The sequence below is a fragment of the Anoplolepis gracilipes genome, chromosome 11, assembly GCF_047496725.1.
Source record: "Anoplolepis gracilipes chromosome 11, ASM4749672v1, whole genome shotgun sequence".
Classification (NCBI taxonomy): domain Eukaryota; kingdom Metazoa; phylum Arthropoda; class Insecta; order Hymenoptera; family Formicidae; genus Anoplolepis; species Anoplolepis gracilipes.
Window position 1 is genome coordinate 7,624,495 of NC_132980.1, and position 20,971 is coordinate 7,645,465.

At 25.7% G+C, this 20,971-nt stretch overlaps 1 protein-coding gene across 2 annotated transcripts; it reads left to right on the plus strand.

Annotated features, from left to right (window-relative positions):
* Positions 1–14,223: 14,223 nt before the first annotated feature.
* LOC140671232 (fatty acyl-CoA reductase wat) lies at positions 14,224–18,022 on the plus strand. 2 transcript variants are annotated; one of them, XM_072902431.1, is made up of 9 exons: positions 14,224–14,291; positions 14,546–14,715; positions 15,092–15,185; positions 15,303–15,548; positions 15,632–15,777; positions 16,308–16,610; positions 17,009–17,293; positions 17,382–17,639; positions 17,723–18,021. In XM_072902431.1, the coding sequence occupies exons 2-9, from the start codon at positions 14,552–14,554 to the stop codon at positions 17,817–17,819; spliced, it is 1,593 nt and encodes a 530-aa protein (XP_072758532.1). In that variant the 5' UTR covers positions 14,224–14,291; positions 14,546–14,551; the 3' UTR covers positions 17,820–18,021. The 2 variants fall into 2 exon arrangements, with proteins under 2 accessions (XP_072758532.1, XP_072758533.1); XM_072902432.1 differs by having other exon boundaries at positions 14,261–14,286; positions 17,723–18,022.
* Positions 18,023–20,971: the final 2,949 nt, after the last annotated feature.

Below are 20,971 nucleotides of genomic sequence, written 5' to 3' on the forward strand. Positions count from 1 at the left end.
ACTGGTTTATGCTAACTAACCAGCTGTAACCAGTTTTTCGAAATTCCGGATTCTTCAGAAGTCTTTAGAAAAATCTGCAATAATGTACGTTCAACATTGCACAACATATTGGCTAAAACAAATTAAACAATAAACTTGCTAATTTTTTCTTCAAGGATTTTGTATAGATTTGAAAAGGCTATTTAATTGATCTATAGAGCTGCAAAATATTATTACACTGTTTATATTAGTACACATATAAGATAGAAAGTTTTGTAAAAAAAAAATATATAAAAAAAACAAGTTGGACATCGTTCACGATTAAATTTTCATGGCATTAAAAATTTATAGTAGTAATTCTTGTAATATATCTTCAATAAAAAATGTATAAATTAATTACCTTGACAATATGTAATAATATAGACTGAAATTTAGTTTTTTTTAAAGTTTGTGCATGTATGACTATAAAAAATTGCAATTAAAATAACTGTATGCACGTGCAATATTCAAAAAATATTTTCAAATATCATATCATTTTTTAAAAAAGTACATTCTTAGATGTTTGCAACGAGAAACAATTTTATTTTAAGAAAAAAAATTTCAAATTAATCCAAGAATCTGTCGTACAAATATATACATATAATGCATTAAAATATGTATATTATATAAAATATGTATATTAAATAAATAATAAATAATTAATAATAAATATAATCCCTCTCTAAAAACGCATGTCTCTCTGTCTCGTTGTGAAATACGTTATGCGACTTGATTCATTTGTGTCGTCTGCAACTGTCAAATTATCATGTTTTGACAGTTTTGACAGTTTGTGTGACGATTTATAATAGATATAATAAATAAATAAATAAAAATAATAAATAAATAATAAATTTAATAAATAAACATAATATAAAATAAAAATAAATAATATAAATACATATATAATAATATATATAACATAATCTATATATATATATATATATAATATATATACTAAATAATATTTACTAAATAATATTTTTTTAAATATTATTTATTTTATATTTAATTTGACATTTAACTTATTATTTTATATTTAATTTTACATTTAACTTAATAGTTTCTATATTTCCTCGGCCCCCAATAATAATTTGAATTTGAAAGTTTATACAAGAAAGACATGAACTTCTGCTCTTGTCGGCGGGCGCCCGCTCTTCATCCTCTTCGCCGATCTGTAATAATTAAAAATTTTATTAGGCTTATTATTAAATTAACTTTAAAACTTGATTTTTTCACAGTTAATACAAAATAAGCATACATAAAAATACAGAGCATAAAAGTTATTATTATAGACATGTTAACTGCACAAATATAAAACAAATTTTATTGTATTATTATATAAAGATTTATATGTAAATATTTTATATAATAAATATAAAATGTTTATATTTATACAGTTGACGTGTATATAACCCTTTGTGCTTTCTTTTTTATGTGTATTCTGTTATTTTATATTAATTGTAAAAAAATACTCAAGCGATATATAAAAGAAAAAATTTGGAAACTTACACGGAGCAACGACATGAGCATTAAGGATGGCGGAAGTAGCGGCGGCGGAAGCAGCGGCGATGGGAGCAGCAACTGTAACAGCCTTACGTGCGGCGACCGCACGTGTTTCTCTCGCTGGCTCTGAGTCCATAAATTCATCTAAGTAATCTTCGAGAGAAATTTATAAAGTCAAGAATTAAGTACTTATATCAATACCAATTAATATACAAATATAATATATATTGTATTAATTACTTGTATTGTTATAATATTATACTTACGTCGTCCATCTCGTGTACTGATCTCATTTATTTTTGAGCCGTATAATTGATTTTAACTTGACGTATTTTTTTTCTTTTGTAAAAATTTTTTGTGAAGATATGTATATTCGAGTATATATATATATATATATATATATATATATATATATATATATATATATATCAAATAATGCTTTTTATAATCATATTTATTATGCATTATTATTTTATTATTTTAAATAATCATAATACTGATTGTTTTTTCTTTTAATTTCTATATTCTTTTATTTAAATATTTAAATATGTTTTTCAATTACTCATATTCACTGACATATTCACGATGAATATGCGAACTAATAATTTTTTATATCGATGCGATTGGTATTTTAGTCGTATTGAATAGTCATTTAAATGTGTAAAAAAAAAATAATACCTTAATTTAAAAGTTAAAATATAGTCTCATCTTTTCTATAAACTTTTTTTTAAATCTTTTGATCGTCAATCAAGTAATTACCGTAAAGACCGGATTCTTGGGTCTCATGCGTCACTACCATCACAATAGCGAAGATCACGTCAATCGGCTCAACAATAAAATCAACTTAAAAATACTTTTCTTAAAAATACTTTTAAGTATTTTAATACTTCTACACATATATACATACATATATGTAATTATTTCTACTTAAAATGTTTTAGATTGTTTTTTGACAAGTTTGAAAAATTTGGAGAATATCCTATTTTATATTCGAGGAGGGGAGGTAATAATGAAAACAATATATATGTATAGAAGTATTAAAATACTTAAAAGTATTTTTAAGAAAAGTATTTTTAAGTTGATTTTATTGTTGAGCCGATTGACGTGATCTTCGCTATTGTGATGGTAGTGACGCATGAGACCCAAAAATCCGGTCTTTACGGTAATTACTTGATTGACGATCAAAAAATTTAAAAAAAAGTTTATAGAAAAGACGAGACTATATTTTAACTTTTAAATTAAGGTATTATTTTTTTTTACACATTTAAATGACTTTTCAATACGACTAAAATACCAATATATATATATATATATATATATATATATATATATATATATATATATATATATATATATATATATATATATATATTGTTCTCCTTTATGGACAAACTCGCTCTGGATGTGTGCGTATGTGTCTGTATGTGTACGTGTGACTGATTTGAATCTTAAATTTCTTTATGATAAAAATATACTTTTCGGGTATGAGATTTCGAGTTCTCAAGATTGACTGCACCAATCATTTTCAAATTGGTCGCAATCGAAAGCTTGAGTTGACATTATATAAGGAAAATGCTGTTAGATTTTTGAATACGACTATAGTTTCTGAGAAATCTTAATTGAAATTTACATTACATAAAAAATCCGGGAAGCTTTACGGCAGCGGCGCAACGATGTCCATGAAATTGTTTTTTTATTTTATAAATTTTTTTTTAATTTACCGTTGCGCCGTTACCGCGCTTGATTGATATACGGTAACGCAGTGGCGCGATGATGTCCATGAAGTTGTTCTTTATTTTATGAATTTTTTTTAAACTTGACTTTGCACCGCTATTACAGACGCTTGATATTTTTTTATAAAGGATTTCATGATTTATTGTATTTTGGTAGTATGTAAATAAGAAGAAACTTGATTTGATAAAAGAATATTTATAGTTTCTCCTGTATTTTACAAAAGAACTACATGTCATTTATAAAATAATAATAGAGAAACGCATTTCATATTAGCCGGAAATTTTAAAAAAGTAAAAATACTACATAATCAGATAAACATGATTGTATAAATCATAATAAAAAACAGCAAATAGATAATTTCTCACTTATTATTACTACTATAAATTTAACATAGTTGATATAATGATACTTACATCAATATTTACGAAAAGATTGGCAATTAATTAAGATGTCTTCCAGATATATACAGCAAACAATGTAATAAAAAGAATTAAATTTTGTTTTCAATTATATCGTAAAAGAAGTTTTATAAAATTGAAGAGCTGAAAAGATTTTAGACATGACATATAAATGTATTATTTATAAAAGAATATTGCCAGTTTATCATGCATACACAAAGGTATACATAAATATAATATTTAACTTCTTTGAAAAAAAAAAAACAAAAATATATTAAAATATTTATATAAAATTTAAATGTAAATAAAATAGTAATAGAGAAGCGCATTTCATATTATAAGCCGAAAATTTTAAAAAAGTTTGTTGTCAAGATAACCAATGGATAAGGATTACTCAAGAATATAGACAAAATAAATGAAGCCATTAATTGTCACCATTTAAATTAATAACGAGTACGAAATTGTATTTAGAGTTAACTCGACGGTACATGCTCTATCGGATTCAAAAAATTGGAACTTTCTTGCGACTTTCTTCTCAAACGACTCATCGAAGAATGCCCGCTTTCTCGGTAATAGTCATATCTGTTTTTCGGTCCCGCTGGACCCCACATCTCACCTATCCTCCCTATTGCCAGCCTACTCACGTCAGTGCCTAATCACGCTTGTTATTAAAGCTCTTCTTCTAGAACCTTCGATTATTATTGTTTTCAATTGTCATTTCGCTTACAATTCGGCCAGCCTGACAATAGGCCATCCTCGACCGTTCCTACATTTGTTTTAGGGATACGAGTCAAAATCTGAATCTTGCTGAACGCTTTCGTCGAATGTGTCTACATGATTACCACATAGCGAAATATTTTACAATTTAGTTTTTTTACAATACTGTTTTTGGCTGTCACTCTCTATCTGGACGGAATAAATTTAACGCTCATCGAGGCTCGTTATCTCTCGCCACGGCCTAATATTTGCGGCCTCCCACGTTCCTTTATACGGTCTTTGTGAAATTTGATAATCTTCTATTACATCCGTTACTATATATCTATCATTCTTTAATCGTCTTACTACGCGATAAGATGTTCTGAAGTTTGGCGCCAGTTTCCCGCCTGCTGCATCGAAGTTTTTGACCATAACGAAATCACCTTCCGCATATTCGCGAGCTGCTTTGCGCTTTCTATTTACATAATTTTCCTTGTATTTTTGTGCCTTTTCGATCCTTTTCGCTGCTTTTGCTCTAATTATCTTGGGATTCTCTAATTCCGCGTCTAATTTACGTTCTAAAACATATTCCCTTAAGGCATCGACCACCTGTCCGCGTTGCTCTACTCCGAACAATAGCTTATTAGGTGTTTCGCCAGTCGCTTTACTTTTTATATTGTTTACAGCAAATTCGATCTCGCTAAGCGCTTTATGCCAATCCTTTCCATCATATAATTTGCCTATCGCAGGAGCTAAAATTCTGTTGTATCGCTCCACTTGTCCGTTCGCTTGTGGCGAAGCCTTGGCTATATTATGTGTTTAATATTCATTTCCGACATAAATTCCTCGAATTCGCCTGAGATAAAACTTGTGCCTCTGTCTGAGATTAAAATCTTCGGTCTACTGTACACATTAAAATATTCTTTCAGACATCTAATTAATTTGCGCGTCGCTGTTGTCTTAACCGCATGACATTTTACATATTTAGTAAACGCATTGATAATGACATATTTTCTTGCTGCGTTCGTTCGGTCTACGGAGCCGAAATGATTTATATGTATAGAATGGCACTTCTCCTTTTGGAATACTATGAACGAAGCCTTCAATCTTACCCGACGGTTTTGAAAAAGCAATATATTTAATTCAATTTTGTGTGTGAGCTCGAATCTTAGTCTTCATGTCAGGAAACCAGTAACTCTCTCGTAACACATCATAAGTCTCATCGACTCCTAAATGCCCGAAATCATTATGATATCTATATAATAATTCTCGTTCCATATCGTGTGGTGCATAGAATAGAACTTTATCTTTTCTCTTACGATATACTAATCCGTTTCTTAATTCGAAAAGATTCTCTTGTTCCTTTTCTAGTCGTGTTTTTAATTCTTTTATTTTCGGATTTTGAACTTGACATACGGATAAATTGAACTCGAATGTGTTGTCTGAGATAACGAGTATACTGTTTACCCGACTCAAAGCGTCTACATGTGGCATTCTTTTGCCCGGACGATGCTCGGTACTGTAATCGTAATTTTGTAATTCGAACGTCCACCGTGCTATTCGCGGGTTAATTACTTTTTGTTTAATGTCATAACTAATGCGTTACAATCAGTAACTATTTTAAACGAAATGCCCTGTAAATAAATACGAAATCTTTTGAGCGCATATATTATAACCAAAGTCTCTAACTCGTAGCTGTGATAGTGTGATTCTACCTCCGTAGCTCTCTTAGAAAAATAGAAAACCGGATGAAATCGTTTATCCGCTTTACGCTGCAACAATACCGCACCGAAATCCTGCGAACTCGCATCGCAATGTAATTCTGTAGGATCGTTCGGATTATAAATTATCAATATAGGAGCTTCGATCAATTTTCTTTTTAGTAATTCAAACGCATCTAATTGTTTTTGTTCGAATCTAAATATCGCTTACTTCTTAAGTAGGTCATACAATGGACCAGCAATTATGGAGAAGTTCTCAATGAATTTCCTAAAATAACAGCACAAGCCCAAAAAATTCTGCACGTCTCGGATGTTCCTAGGAGTGGGAAATTCTTTTACCGCGACGATCCCATGGTCGCTCGCACGTATTCCCTTCTCTGAGACAATGTATCCCAAAAATTCTATTTTGTCATACAAAAATCGACATTTGTCTAACCGCAGTTCGAGTAGATTTCGTACAAATAGACGGAAAACTTTGTCAAGTGTCTCGAAATGCCCCTCGATAGTATGCGTCGTTATCAAATGTCATCCATATACACAATAACATTTCGGCTTTTAATTAGGTGGCTTAGAATCTTGTTTACATATCGTTGAAATCACGTGGGCGCGTTCTTTAACCCGAATGGTATTCTTAAATATTCGTATTGCCCGAACGTATTGGCGTCACGAAAGCAGTGTATTTAATGCTAACCTTTGACATGTAAACATGAGATAATTTTTAATTCCCACTGGACCTCGCACCTCACCTATCCTTCCTACTGCCAGTCCACTCACGTCAGTGCCTAATCACGCTTGTTGTTAAGGCTCTCCTTCTAGAACCTTCGATTATTATTGTTTTCAATTGTCATTTCGCTTACAATATCTTTCTAGCTAATTACAAACTGAAATAAAAACTAAATAACACGTAATTAGAAGTAAACGAACTCACAGTTATTATTAGAGAATTAATATTGACTTTGAATTATTTTTTAAGCTTTATAATGTATTTTAAGTATTGAATATCTAACTGTTAAATTATAAACTAAAAATTGTTTCAGTATAAGTTGAGGAAATTTAATTGAAAAATATTGACTTATAAGGCGATAACAGCCAACTATACTTTTCTTAGTCTATACCATAATTGCAATGATCTAGCTCAATGTATGTCATCCTGTCACCCGAAGTATCTTTATAATGTAATATTACAGAATATGAAATTAATTTCTTTTGCTGATCTATGTATCATTAGAAATGTATACTATTTTTGATTTATGTTAATCTCTTAAAACAAAATTTTTTTCATTATGAATACATATAGTATTACATATAACAGTGTATGTATAAATATATGTAATATTTATTTTCTTTGAAAGAAACAAAATAAATTATAGAGGGCAAAGTTGATAATATTATTGTTTATAATAACAAATTGCTAAAAGATTAATTTAAATATGTGGAATAAATGCAACAAAAGACATAACAGAACATTAGAATACAAAAATAATGGTCGGATCTATCAATCTTTCTTTAAGAGAATGAGGTCTTTTCAATTTCTAAATGATGTTTGCTAATGTTGACTATTATGTATTCGCAACTCTTGCAATGACTTGCGATACTTTTCTGAGAATATTCTAAGAAAACTCAGTCAGCACCTATCTTGAGAAAACTTCCCGAAAGTATACCTAGCTACTAGATTCGCGCAACATTCATCGTTAAACGATTGAAAAAATAGTAAAATAAATTTTATCTTTATTTTGAGCATCATCATTTTTTTCTCTTTCTATTATATACACATTTTTTTATAGAATTTCATTTTTGCATAGATAAATATTTGTCGACAACTCATATCTAAAATTTTGCATCGTGAAAGATTGCAATAAAGTCGAGAAAGAAAGAGAATTTTTTTCTCAAAGGTGTGTTTACTTTTCGTAATGTTTAATACTTTTACATAATACATATTAATATCTCTTTCTACATATATGATTCTCAATATAATTATTAAATTTATAAATGTACAAGGTAAAAATTTTGTAATTATTGGCAACCAATTATTTGTTAAAAACTTTTTTACATTAATTTTCAAAAATGTTCAAATTTTAACAACAAAATAGACACAATATAAAGGTTAATATTAAATTTAATAAAAAGCCTTCTTTATTCTTTAATATTTATTTATAAAATTAAATATATTTTAATATTTATTATGCATCCTATATATTTTAAATCATAAATTACGAATCAGTTAAGTATTCATATAATAAAATAATCCTACTACTTACATATTTTTTTTATTTTATTTTTTAATGTTACATTTTATTATTAATGTTACAAATTATATTTTATTTTTATTTTTATTAAAAAAATTGATTATGTGTGTAGCAAAGCAAAATTTATGTGTATAAATAAAATATAATTCTAGAGTGAAAAATAAGAGTATAGAACTGATTATTGAATTGCTGTGTGCATTAACTGTTTATTATTTACATTATAAAAAGAGATATGAAGTAATTTTAATAAAATTTTATATATGTATTTATAAATTTTATTTGTATTATTATTAAAGAAGAAATTAAAATTTGTAAAATACATTGTCATATTAAATCCAGTATTAAATGAATAAAGATTGTTAGTAGAATTATCAGCTTTGTTTACTGGATTGTTAGATATTCTGATTATTTTTATCTACATGAAAAAAATCTATTTACCTAACCTGATTTATTTTTTCTACATGTGCTAATATGTACATCCATTTACGAATATTCTATGAGGTACTTCTTCCGATGTTTCTAAAATTAATCCTTGATTTTGAAGATTATTTAATATTATAGAATAAATATATATTAAGTTCATTTTATTTGTCTCCTGAGCAAAAATGCACATAGTTCTATTATGTTTATTATATTTGTCAATTACAAATTATATACAAATTCCATAATTTTAATTAATAAACAACACTAATATTAATATAACAGTATAATACATACTGAATATAGATATTTATTCAAATTTTCTTTTAACTAGCAAACAAATATTATGTAGAAATAATTTTAAAATGTTTTAAATTATAAAAGGTAATATTTCCTGTCTGTTATTATTAGTAATAAGACAATAGAATATTTATCATCTGTTATAATAAAAAGTATTTTCCTGTGATGTAAATTAATTTTTTGTAAATATAATGCTGTTGAGAAATGACACCTAACACATTTGCATACTCTTTGAACTTTGACAACCTTACATTCTAATTGTAAGAATACAAGAGAAAAAGCTACATGGTTAATCAAATATTTTTCCTCATTTTCATCACATAAATAGATAGCACATATAGAAAAGTAATAAAAATTAAGAATCAGAAAATACATAAATGGATGTACATATATTAGCACATATAGGAAAAATGAAGAATGAGTTTATAAATAGATGTTCATGTAGAATCAGAAAATAATCAAAATATCTAACATTCCAGTAAACAAAATCGATAAATCTACTAACAATTTTTATTCATTTAATACTGAATTTAATATGACAATGTATTTTACAAATTTTAATTTCTTTTATAAATATATAAAATTTGAACTTAATAAATATAAGACATGTATGTATAGAGAGTGAAAGCAAATTTATAAATATATAAATAGTAGAAAAATCGACTACATTAAAAAAAATCATTCAAAAGAAAATGTAAATAAATTTCTGAATTAATTCCAATTTCGTATTTATTTTATATTCCGAATAAATTTTGAATTTATCAGATTTTTTGCATTATTATAATGATAAAATGTTTGATTACTATCAAACTGATAATTTTTTAATTGTATAAAAATCGAGTATAATATTATTTATTATATTATTTGTAAGAAAATAAATAAAAAAAAGATATATATATATATATTTAGAAAAAATTGCAAATAATAATAAAATTTAATTATATAATTAGATTCTAAGTGAAAGATTATTTACTTGCTTTTATACTTTGTTTTTAATTATATTAAAACATATTTACATATTAGATAAGTACAATAGATTCGATATAATAAGAGATAAACTTCACATTATAAGTCATGATTTAAAAAAATTTTTTAATTTATATTTAATTTGTAATCGACAAATATAATAAACGTAATAGAACTATGCGCATTTTTGCTCAGGAATAGACAAATAAAATGATTTTAACAGATATTTATTCTATAAAATTAAATAATTTATATAATAAGAGAAGGTGTCAAAAATTTACTTATATTAATTAATATATTTATTTATTTAATTTATTTTTTAATTTAAAAAATTAAACATATTAAAAATATCCGTTCTGATTGTCTTTCCCCTTGATGTTATTATGACTTTATTTAATGGTCAAGTTGACGATCCGGTCACATTGACGATCAATGTGTCAAAGCACATGTATCAGTGACATTCTGATGTAACCGATTAATTTGTGCGACCTCTGTGCAGATTTTAATGAGTTCTCGTTCCTTCGATTATCTTATTTCAATTTTCATATTTAATTCTTATTTAATTTTAAAGAACTGCAGAGGTCAGATGCCATCAGATTTCCTCGTGAGATACTTGCCAACATTTTATTACTGTTTATTCATGACATAATTTAACATGACATTTTTTTAACTGCAATATAATTTTCGCTGAAGATAAGATAAAAAACAATTTAAAATATATGTTATTAATGTATATTATGCATTATAACTAAATTAACTGTGCCTGGATTAATATTTGTCTTTTTGGCGTTTAATAATTTTAGAAAACTTAATAATTTTAGAAAAACATACAATTTAGAATTTGTGTGTAGGGATAAAATATACATAAAATCTGTGTTATCTATACAAGTAACTCCCTCTCTCATTAATGATCTCGAAACAGCTTACAACATAGGCCGCTGATATAAAACACACAAGGATGATACTTTATCAATGATCGAAAAATCAGGAAACTCATTCATTTATATCCTTTCATAGTATATATTTATTTAATTAAAAGTATGTATAGTGCTATACTCTGTGTATCAAGATTTGTTATTCATGTATTTTTGCAGTTACACTTTATGTAATTTATTAAAAGTCGCAGTTTTTATTGTTTTGTTATGTTACGAATACAAATTTTTATGTTCGTTCTTTAAATATATGAAAATAATGTGAATATAGAATACTATAAAATCTAATAAAATTCTATCGCATGCCTGTTTAAAGTAGATACGCCTGAGTAAATCAAGCATGTGGGTTGCATATCTGTGTGTTTGTTTAAAGCTGATATACCTGAACATACCGAGCGCACGTATATCGTGTAACCGCACACCAACTTAAAGCAGATATGCTCAAATTCATCAAGTACACATAATACAACTATATGTCTATTTTCGCTCTCCCTTTCTCTCGGTCCCTCCCCACTCTCTTATTCTTAAAAAGATAAGATCTGCTTATTTTCTTTTATAAAGTAAAAAATACAATACATAATTATATATATATATATTTAGTTACAAAATATATTACAAATTATATTACAAAATTTCATACAAAATATATAATCGAAAATGAGATAATAAGTATTACATTTTACAAAAATCTTTGAAATGCATTTTATTTTATAAAGTAAAAAATACAATACATAATATATATATATATATATTTAGTTACAAAATATATTACAAATTATATTACAAAATTTCATACAAAATATATAATCGAAAATGAGATAATAAGTATTACATTTTACAAAAATCTTTGAAATGCATACATAATATAGAATTTACTATAAAACAAACTAAACAAGTTTATAAACGATAATTACAAGATATTTAACATTAATAGTAAGAAATTCATTTATAAAAAAGACACAGTTACAAAACTTATTTTAAGTATTACATAATGTAAGTAATTACGACCACAATAATTATTAATTAATTATCTTCTTTTCAATTGTGAGAAAAAATAATAATGTTGTAGAATAGTAGTATAGTAGTATAGTAGTAATATAATAATAAGTAGTAATAATGGAATTTTATTAAGCATGCAGAAAAATTTCCACAGAAAAGATAAAAAACTTTGACGTGTGAGTCAACAATTATGAAGAAGTAGATAACCAGCATGGTATTTCCCAATAGTATATGACGAGTAAATAAATTGACGACAGTTGTGTTCAATTGCGATATACGTAATTTCTATAAAATATAAACGTTTATTTAAACAATGTAATTTATTTTAGATTTTTTTAATTGCAGTTCGTTAAATAACATATGACGTAAAGAAATAAATGGCGTACGTGTAGCGTGCGCTTTGCAATATATTCCAGAGTTACTGTAAATACAATAATTTTATTCTGCCGCTCGCGTTGTGTCTACAATTTCTTTTGACCTCATTTTATAATCCTGTTTAGCTTCTTGTTAAAAGTCAAAACATTTCCAATCAGCCTGTAATTTAGTCGTGTGATTCATACACAATTGCATCATAACTTATTTGCCGTACTTAACATTTTAGAATACATAGTATTTATGCTAATCAATGTTTGCTAATTTTTATTTATTGTAGAAGAATTGGTTTATAGAGTTCAAACTTTAAACATTCGTTTTATTTATAAATAAAATAATAATAATGAGATTATATAAAAGGTCTGTCTTTAAATCATTGCATAAAAGTTAACTGGTTAGGTCAACCGAATTTAATGTGACGCATATATTTTTATTATTGCACGTCATTGCTTCATTTAATATGTTTTTGTAAATCACGATGAAAAGTATATATAAGTCTCTGGTATAATATAATAAAATAACGTTTACACATGTATGTATATAGAAGATTTGTATAAAATAATCAATGTAAATATTTGCAAAATTCAAGTATATATATAGGCAAATTTTTTTATATAACATTTATAATATTACTTAACATTTTTTTATATAAAATAGAGAGAGGGAATATCGTATGAGAAAAGCATTTTTATTTATAGATGCAGAGACTTACAAAGTTAAAAAAAGGATAAATCTGCAGTTACATATTTTTTTCTTTAAAATAACTATATGTTTTCCTTACATCAATTAATTCCTCTCATTATTCTGTGCATAAAAATATTGAGGCAAGATAATCGAAAAATGAATTTACAAGATATTTCATAATTTATCTAAAATTTTGTGAAATAAAGTATAAACAGCATAAAATATCTCTTAGACTATTAATTTTTTGATCATTATAGCCTTTTCATCATTAACTTTTTACACAAAATATTGTAAGGAATGAATTTCATTAAAAAGTTAAGATAGTTTCATTAAAAAAAAAAGATGGACCTTGTCTCTGATTTGATTTCTCTAAGCCTTCCACTTACAAACAAAATCATTTTTATCATATCTTCTTTCGTATTAAATATTTTTTGTATAAAGAATTAATTTTTATACGTCTTCATTTCTTGCAAATATTTATCAGTCATTTTATACAAATTATCACCAAAGTTTTTATCAATTTTTACAAGTCTAACTCTTACGAAATCAGAATAAAAATTCACAATTTTGAATAAGTAGCACGATATTTGATCACTATTTTAACTATTTGAATTATATATATATATATAATGCAAAAAATCTAATAAATTCGAAATTTATTCGGAATATAAAATAAATACAAAATTAATTCAAAATGAATTAATTTTGTATTTATTTTATATTCCGAATAAATTTCGAATTTATTAGATTTTTTGCATTATATATATATATATATATATATGTGGTAATTTGTATACTTACATTTTATTTTTAAGAATGATTTCTTTTAATGTAATTGCGCATATATATATAAATTTATTATTAAAAATTTTTTAAAAAATTATTATACATTAAAATAAGTTAAATTAACGTAAAAATTACATTAAAATAAACCAAATAATTTATTGGTTTATAATAAGATATAAATACATAAAAAAAAGTTTTTAACTAAATTATAAATAGTATTTTAAATTAAAAAATACAAAACATAAGATATATATGCACGTGTATGGATAAGGTCCTTTTGCTTAGTCATAGGAATCATTAAAATACGATAGCTAATGTAATTATCTTGCTCTCTTTCTCTTAAATAAGTATTCCCTTCTCTTGCATTCAATATACATTTATTCAATGTTAAAGAATTAATGTTCCCCTTCTTTTGGCTTTCAATTACCTTTTTATACTCCCGCTTTTTCTTTTCTTACTCAGTAGAAACGTGATTGTCGTTGTATCTACCACGATATCGTTTGTCGTTACTGTATTGTAATTGCTAATGTTGATTCTTTATAGCTATATTTCGAGGAAAAGCATTCTATATATCTTAAGGAACATTCTAGAAATAGTTTACCTATACATTGTGAAAATTAAAATTGATAGAAAATTACATAAGTCATCAGTTATATCACATCGTTAAAATAGTGATCAAATATCGTGCCACTTATTCAAAATTGTGAATTTTTATTCTGATTTCGTAAGAGTTAGACTTGTAAAAATTGATAAAAACTTTTGTTACGCAGAACAAGATGGCAAAAAAAAGAACCTATGTTGAGGAAATGTTGAATATGTCGGATTTACCCGACACTACTCCTTATCAAAGTGAAATCCCTGAATTCTTCGCGGGTTGTAAGGTCCTTATAACAGGTGCTTCCGGTTTTCTTGGTATACTTTTAATAGAAAAATTATTGCGGTAAGTATTCTCTTTTTGATATGAAAATTTTTAATGTAATATAAAAATGATGTACAAAATAGTTTAGACGTATGTAACATGAAATAATTCTTTGAGGCATTTCAATAATTTTTCTTTTATAATAAATAAAGCGTTATTAGAATCACATAATCTCTATCGCTAAATTACACTACATTCTATTTTTAGCAAATTAAAACTGGACTTATAAATTTATATTTTTTCTACAATATAAATTTTTTAATGATAGAATTCTAATATAATGTTTAATATAATATAACCGTTAAGATATTAACAAGATAAAAATATAATCGTAAATCGCGTGATATATATATAGATACTTGCCAAAATTTATTAAAAATAAATAAAACATCCATAGATGCTGCCCAAATATTGAGAAGATGTATGTATTAATGAGGGCAAAGAAAGAAAAATCACCAGAACAGCGATTTGAAGAGCACTTCAACAGCCCTGTAATAATATAAAAAAATATTTATAATTAAATGAAAGATATATATATATATATATATATATATATATATATATACACTATGTGTGATTTTTTTCTACAATATATTTTGGATTTTTAGGTTTATGACAAACTAAAAAAAGAGAAGCCCAATTTTAATACCAAAGTAATATTGATAGAAACTGATATAAGCAGATTAGATCTCGGATTGTCACCAGAAAATCGAAAACGTATTTTAGATACAAATATAATTTTCCACGGAGCAGCGACTGTACGATTTAACGAATCCATTCGACAAGCAGTCAATATAAATGTTAGAGGAACAAAAGAATTTCTTCTCCTCGCAAAAGAAATGCCAGATTTAAAAGTATATAAAAATTTGATTTTATTTGAGATTCATTTTTATAACTTCAAAAATGCGACTTTATAGATTACACAATTACTTTTCAGGCATTCATTTATATATCTACTGCATTTTCTCAATGCGTACACAAATTCATTGAAGAAAAGTTTTATTCTCCACCTATTGAAACGGAGAAAATTTTAACATTACTTGATATTTTGAATGATGAACAGTTGGAAAAATTAACGCCAGCGTAAGTGTCTCCTATTTAAAAAATTAAAAACTTAAGAAAATTAAGTTAAATGTTTCATTTAATATGTTTATACTCAACAAAAATATTTTATAACATTATATTTACTAGATCATAACAACGCGCGTAGAATTTGTCCCTAATTCTTTTTTCTGTTTCTTTTCTTTTTCTCTCTCTTTTTTTCTCTTATGTACTATACTTCCTAATATATATTTAAAAATGTATATTATTAATATTCTCGAAATTTTGCTTCTCTTTTCGATTTCAATTTTTCTTATATTTATAAACTCCTAAGAATTTCACACGATAATATCAATTTAAATATTAATTGAATTGTTCTTATTTTGTACCTTAAATAGTTTCACACTTAGAGATATAAAAAGTAGAGCTTTTGGCAAAATGCTTAAATGAGAAAATAAAGGAAAATTACGATTCTTTTTCGTTCGCAATTTGTATTCGATTGATATAAGATTGCAATAAATATATATTTTTTATAATCTTTATTTATTGATTAAATGTGCATGCGTGTGCAGATTAATAGGTAACTGGCCGAATACATACGCCTATACAAAAGCAATTGCTGAAGATACTGTGCGGCAATTTAGTATTGGAATTCCGAGCTGCATCGTACGCCCGTCGATTATAATATCAACGGCAAAAGAACCAATGCCTGGGTGGATTAATAATGTATATGGAGCGGTGGGTGTCGTCATGGGCGCTGCCATAGGTTTATTACGTACTTTGCACTGCCCACCTGAATATATAGCAGAATTAGTACCTGCCGATTACGTTATTTCTCACTTAATCGTCGCGAGTTGGGACATTGCCAAAAGAAAGTGAGTTTATATTATTATAAGTACATTTTTTTAAATATTTTATATGTAAAATTAATTTGTATCATATGTATCTGTAATAGCAATAGAAAGCAATAGAATTATATAAGCTTTATATATATATATATATATGTGTGTGTGTATAATAAATTGTAATGTTTTTTTCTTTTTTAACGACATATTTTTCTTTTCTAAGGACATACTTGATATCGATTATTGTGATTTTGTATTTATTCAAGTTTAAGTAGAACTATTTCGTTGACATTTTGATTACAAAAATCTACAAATTAAAAATTATCTATAAATAATGTATAAAAAATTATCTACAAAAATATGTCAACGAAATGGTTTTACTTTAATACTTTATTTTATTATTTTGTAATGTATATTTTTCATTATAGAAATAAACTACTGAGCATCGAAAATGCGAATTCAGAGATACCGGAAACCGAGAGAGTGCCAATTTATAACTATGTGTCAATATGCCAAAATCCCATTACTTGGGACAGATTTCTGAATTTGAATAAGGTTTATGGCATGCAAGTAGTGAGCACGCACGCTGTATGGTATTATATGCTTGTGCTAAACAGATACAAATTTATGCATGATATCTGTGTAATATTTCTACACATGATACCTGCTATCATAATCGATAGTCTGCTCTTTCTTCTTGGTCAAACACCTACGTAAGAATATCATTGATTTCATCTATGGATAATAAATCTTTGAATAATAAAAAATTCTTGCAAAAAATACAGATGTCACATTTTACAGGCTACGAAAGACTTATGAGAAGATAAACAAGTTTAACTCCGCAATATCGTACTTTTCATCACAACAATGGCAATTCTGCAACGACGCCGTTGTACAACTCTGGGAACGCACGAATCTAGCTGATCGTGAAATTTTTGATTTTAACATAGATAATTTAGACTGGGAATCATATCTTAAACATATGATTCCTGGCATGCGTGTATACCTACTTAAAGATCCGATGGAGACTCTAGAAAAAGGACGAAAGAAATATAGAAAGTGAGTATTCTGCGTATAGATAATGCGAATTTTTATTATAACTTTTATCTTGCAAAACGTATAATGAGTTTTATTTTTTCCAGGCTGAAAATTGCTCATTATACAATAATAACCGTTCTCTCGATTTTGCTAGTATGGGGCATTTTAAGCTTAATAATTCGCATAATATCATTATTTTGATTTGTTAAAGTTATTTTCGTTTTTGTTAAGATAAAATTTTAAAGGCTAAAAAATTGTAAGTAATAAAAGAAGAATGGAATGGTTACAAATATATGTATGTCTTTACGTCTTTTACATTGACCTTACACACTACATTCTTCGAAAAAAAATTGATAGACGCAAATACACACGCATTCCTTTTTTTAGTCTTGCGTATGTAACCATTAATTATGTACCTAAGACGAAACGTCCTTCATATTGTTTTTCTATTAAAGTTTAAAAATGCAAATTGATACAATGAACACTTAACGAATCGATAAAAGTTTTATAAGAATGTCTATAAACTTTTAATGAATTTTTACATAAATAATGTTAAGCTATTATTTTGTTAAACATTATAATGTTATGTTATTTAACTGTAATATTTTTTCTTTTTTAATGACATACTTGATATCGATTGCAATAATTTTGTATTTATTTAAGTGTAAGTATTAATACTCGTTGCTCATTTAGAAACTTAATGTCTATAATTAGCACATATTATATGCAATACAAACAAAAGCAGAAAGAGAAAAACGCTCTTAGATAAACGCTATTAGATGCAAGTAAATTGTATATGCACATATACGTTGACAGCGTAATCAGGATAGACTTCTGTTTAATATTACGTTATGTAATATTAAATTAAAACTAAATACTTTTAATTTAGGCAAATGCATATTTATAACATTAATTATCATATTCTCTTTCTTACAGAAAATTTTCATTGTCACTTTACCTTTTTATAAAATGATGTCATAGGTTCATGAAATTACGGTGTTAAGTAACAGAGTGATGTCGAATCAATTAACTTACAATTTATATAATTCAATGAAAATGCAAAAAGTTTGCGAATTATGCTGAGTATATCTTGAACGATAATTACGATATTTCTTTTTCTTTGTATTTCTTAGATTTTTTCGTATAAAAAAATTTATATTGAATAATCAAAATTCAATAACAATCAAATAATGTAAATTATATAATATTAAGGTATAGTAAATTAATGCATCATCTTAACTTTCTACGAAGTTTAGCATTCTCTCTCGTGAAGCGATGATATCAACATTTTTTTTTTATTATATATTATTATTATTTATTATTATAATATATATATATTATATATATTATTATATATATATATATATATATATATATATTATATATAACATTTTTTAAACAGTTTCATTTAAAAACTCATGCTGACATGACGTGTCTCGTTGTTTGTGTTTATCTCAAGTTTAATAACCGTTGATTTTAACTAAGTAACATATTTAATTGTTCCACAATTAAGTTCTACTTTTAAACATGTCCCATTGGATTCTTTCTTCTCTTTCTTAATTTACGTTTATACTTGAAAAGGACCACAATCATATGGTCGAAACGTCGTGTGAATAAATTGAATAATTTTGGCTAGTCAGGTCGTTTTAACCCGTTGTTTATAATTAAATACTAGCGACTTTAATCTCTAACTTATAATTTTTTTTTTATTAGTATGTTTATAATATTTAAGTATACAGAAAATTATGCTATTTTTTTAAATATTATATATAACAGAGAGACTATACAATATAAAAATATATATATATTATATTATATTTCTAGATTTCGTACATATATTCTCAGTAAAGCAACAATAACTTAACATTAATGTTATAATTTTTTATTCAATAATATAACTCAACTCAACAATCTAACATATGTCATGTACGTAACAGTTACATTGTTGGGTGGAAAATTATATAACATTGATGGGATAATACTGTTGCTTTGTATTTAATGGATTAATTCGTGAGACTTCAAAGTTATTTTTAAAACTATGATGCATAAAATTTACAATATTTTGCAATCATTTGCTTAATAATTCTACGAATATTACAAAAATGTTATATACGTTACGTTTTTGTATACTAATTAGATCATTGACTGATTGGAGCATTGATATAAGCTGTCATAATAACAAAATATCTTTAAACTACTTTTGATTAAAAGAAGAAAATTATCCATAATATATAAAATATAAACTAAAAGAAAATTCTTACCTAAATATTTTTATGATCTTCTCTTTTCATAAAATCACCTTTCAGTGTTTTCTGATAAAGTATTTTTACAAAACATGCAAGATGACAGAGGTAAGAATTTCATTGACTTTGGAAAACATTATTACCATTGAATTACCATTTATGTCATAACCAATTTATGCTACGCAAATGCTGTCTTTACAATAGCTTTACAATCAACAACACATTATGCTATATTGCAATATGCACAATTAATAATACATTCTCTGACACGGTGAGAATATGAAACTACCGTTGTAATGTTTGTGAAAAAATAAGCAGTGTTTAAATTAAATCTGCATGCAGATGAGATAATTGAGATTTATTCTTTTTTCTTGATTTTTTTCTCTCCTTTAAAATATATGCGGGTATATTTGAGAAAATTTTTTAAAATGTTTACGATAAAATATTACTATAAATATTACTAAATGATTAATATAAAAATAATAAATATTATTTACTTATGTATACGTATTTTCTAAGTACATGAAGTACACATTAATTTCGTTTTTAATAGTTTGAGTAGAAAACCAAACATGGTAGGTATATTCTGAGTGTACAATTGCACGCAATTCGAAAGAAAAAAATATGCAGAGAACCTGAAGATTTATGTAAACTCAAATAAAACTCTTGTATTCGAATATATAAAGTTCTTATTTAAATTATTCTTTCTGAGGCATATTTTTATGATTCATTTTTATTTTTGATTTGTTTTAACAATACGTATAAAATTATTATTAATTAAATATATTAAATGTATTATTAATTAATTTCATTATTAGTTAAAAATAAATAATATATTGAGAAAAGATTGTTTAAATGTTCATATAATTAGCTTTTCTTTAATAATTAAAATTATTTTTAAATAAAAACACTTTTCAACATTAAAATAATAATTTTATTAAGATTAAATTAAAAACAATAAAGGCATTGATTCGTAATTACAGAGTTATTATTAGTATTTTTATTGATATGTCGTTTATGTTCAGAAACTAGTTTTTAACATTCGGGATGTTTGACCAACATATGAGGCGTCGCAATTACAGTTAATTTTGTATACTACGTTGGTTTTTT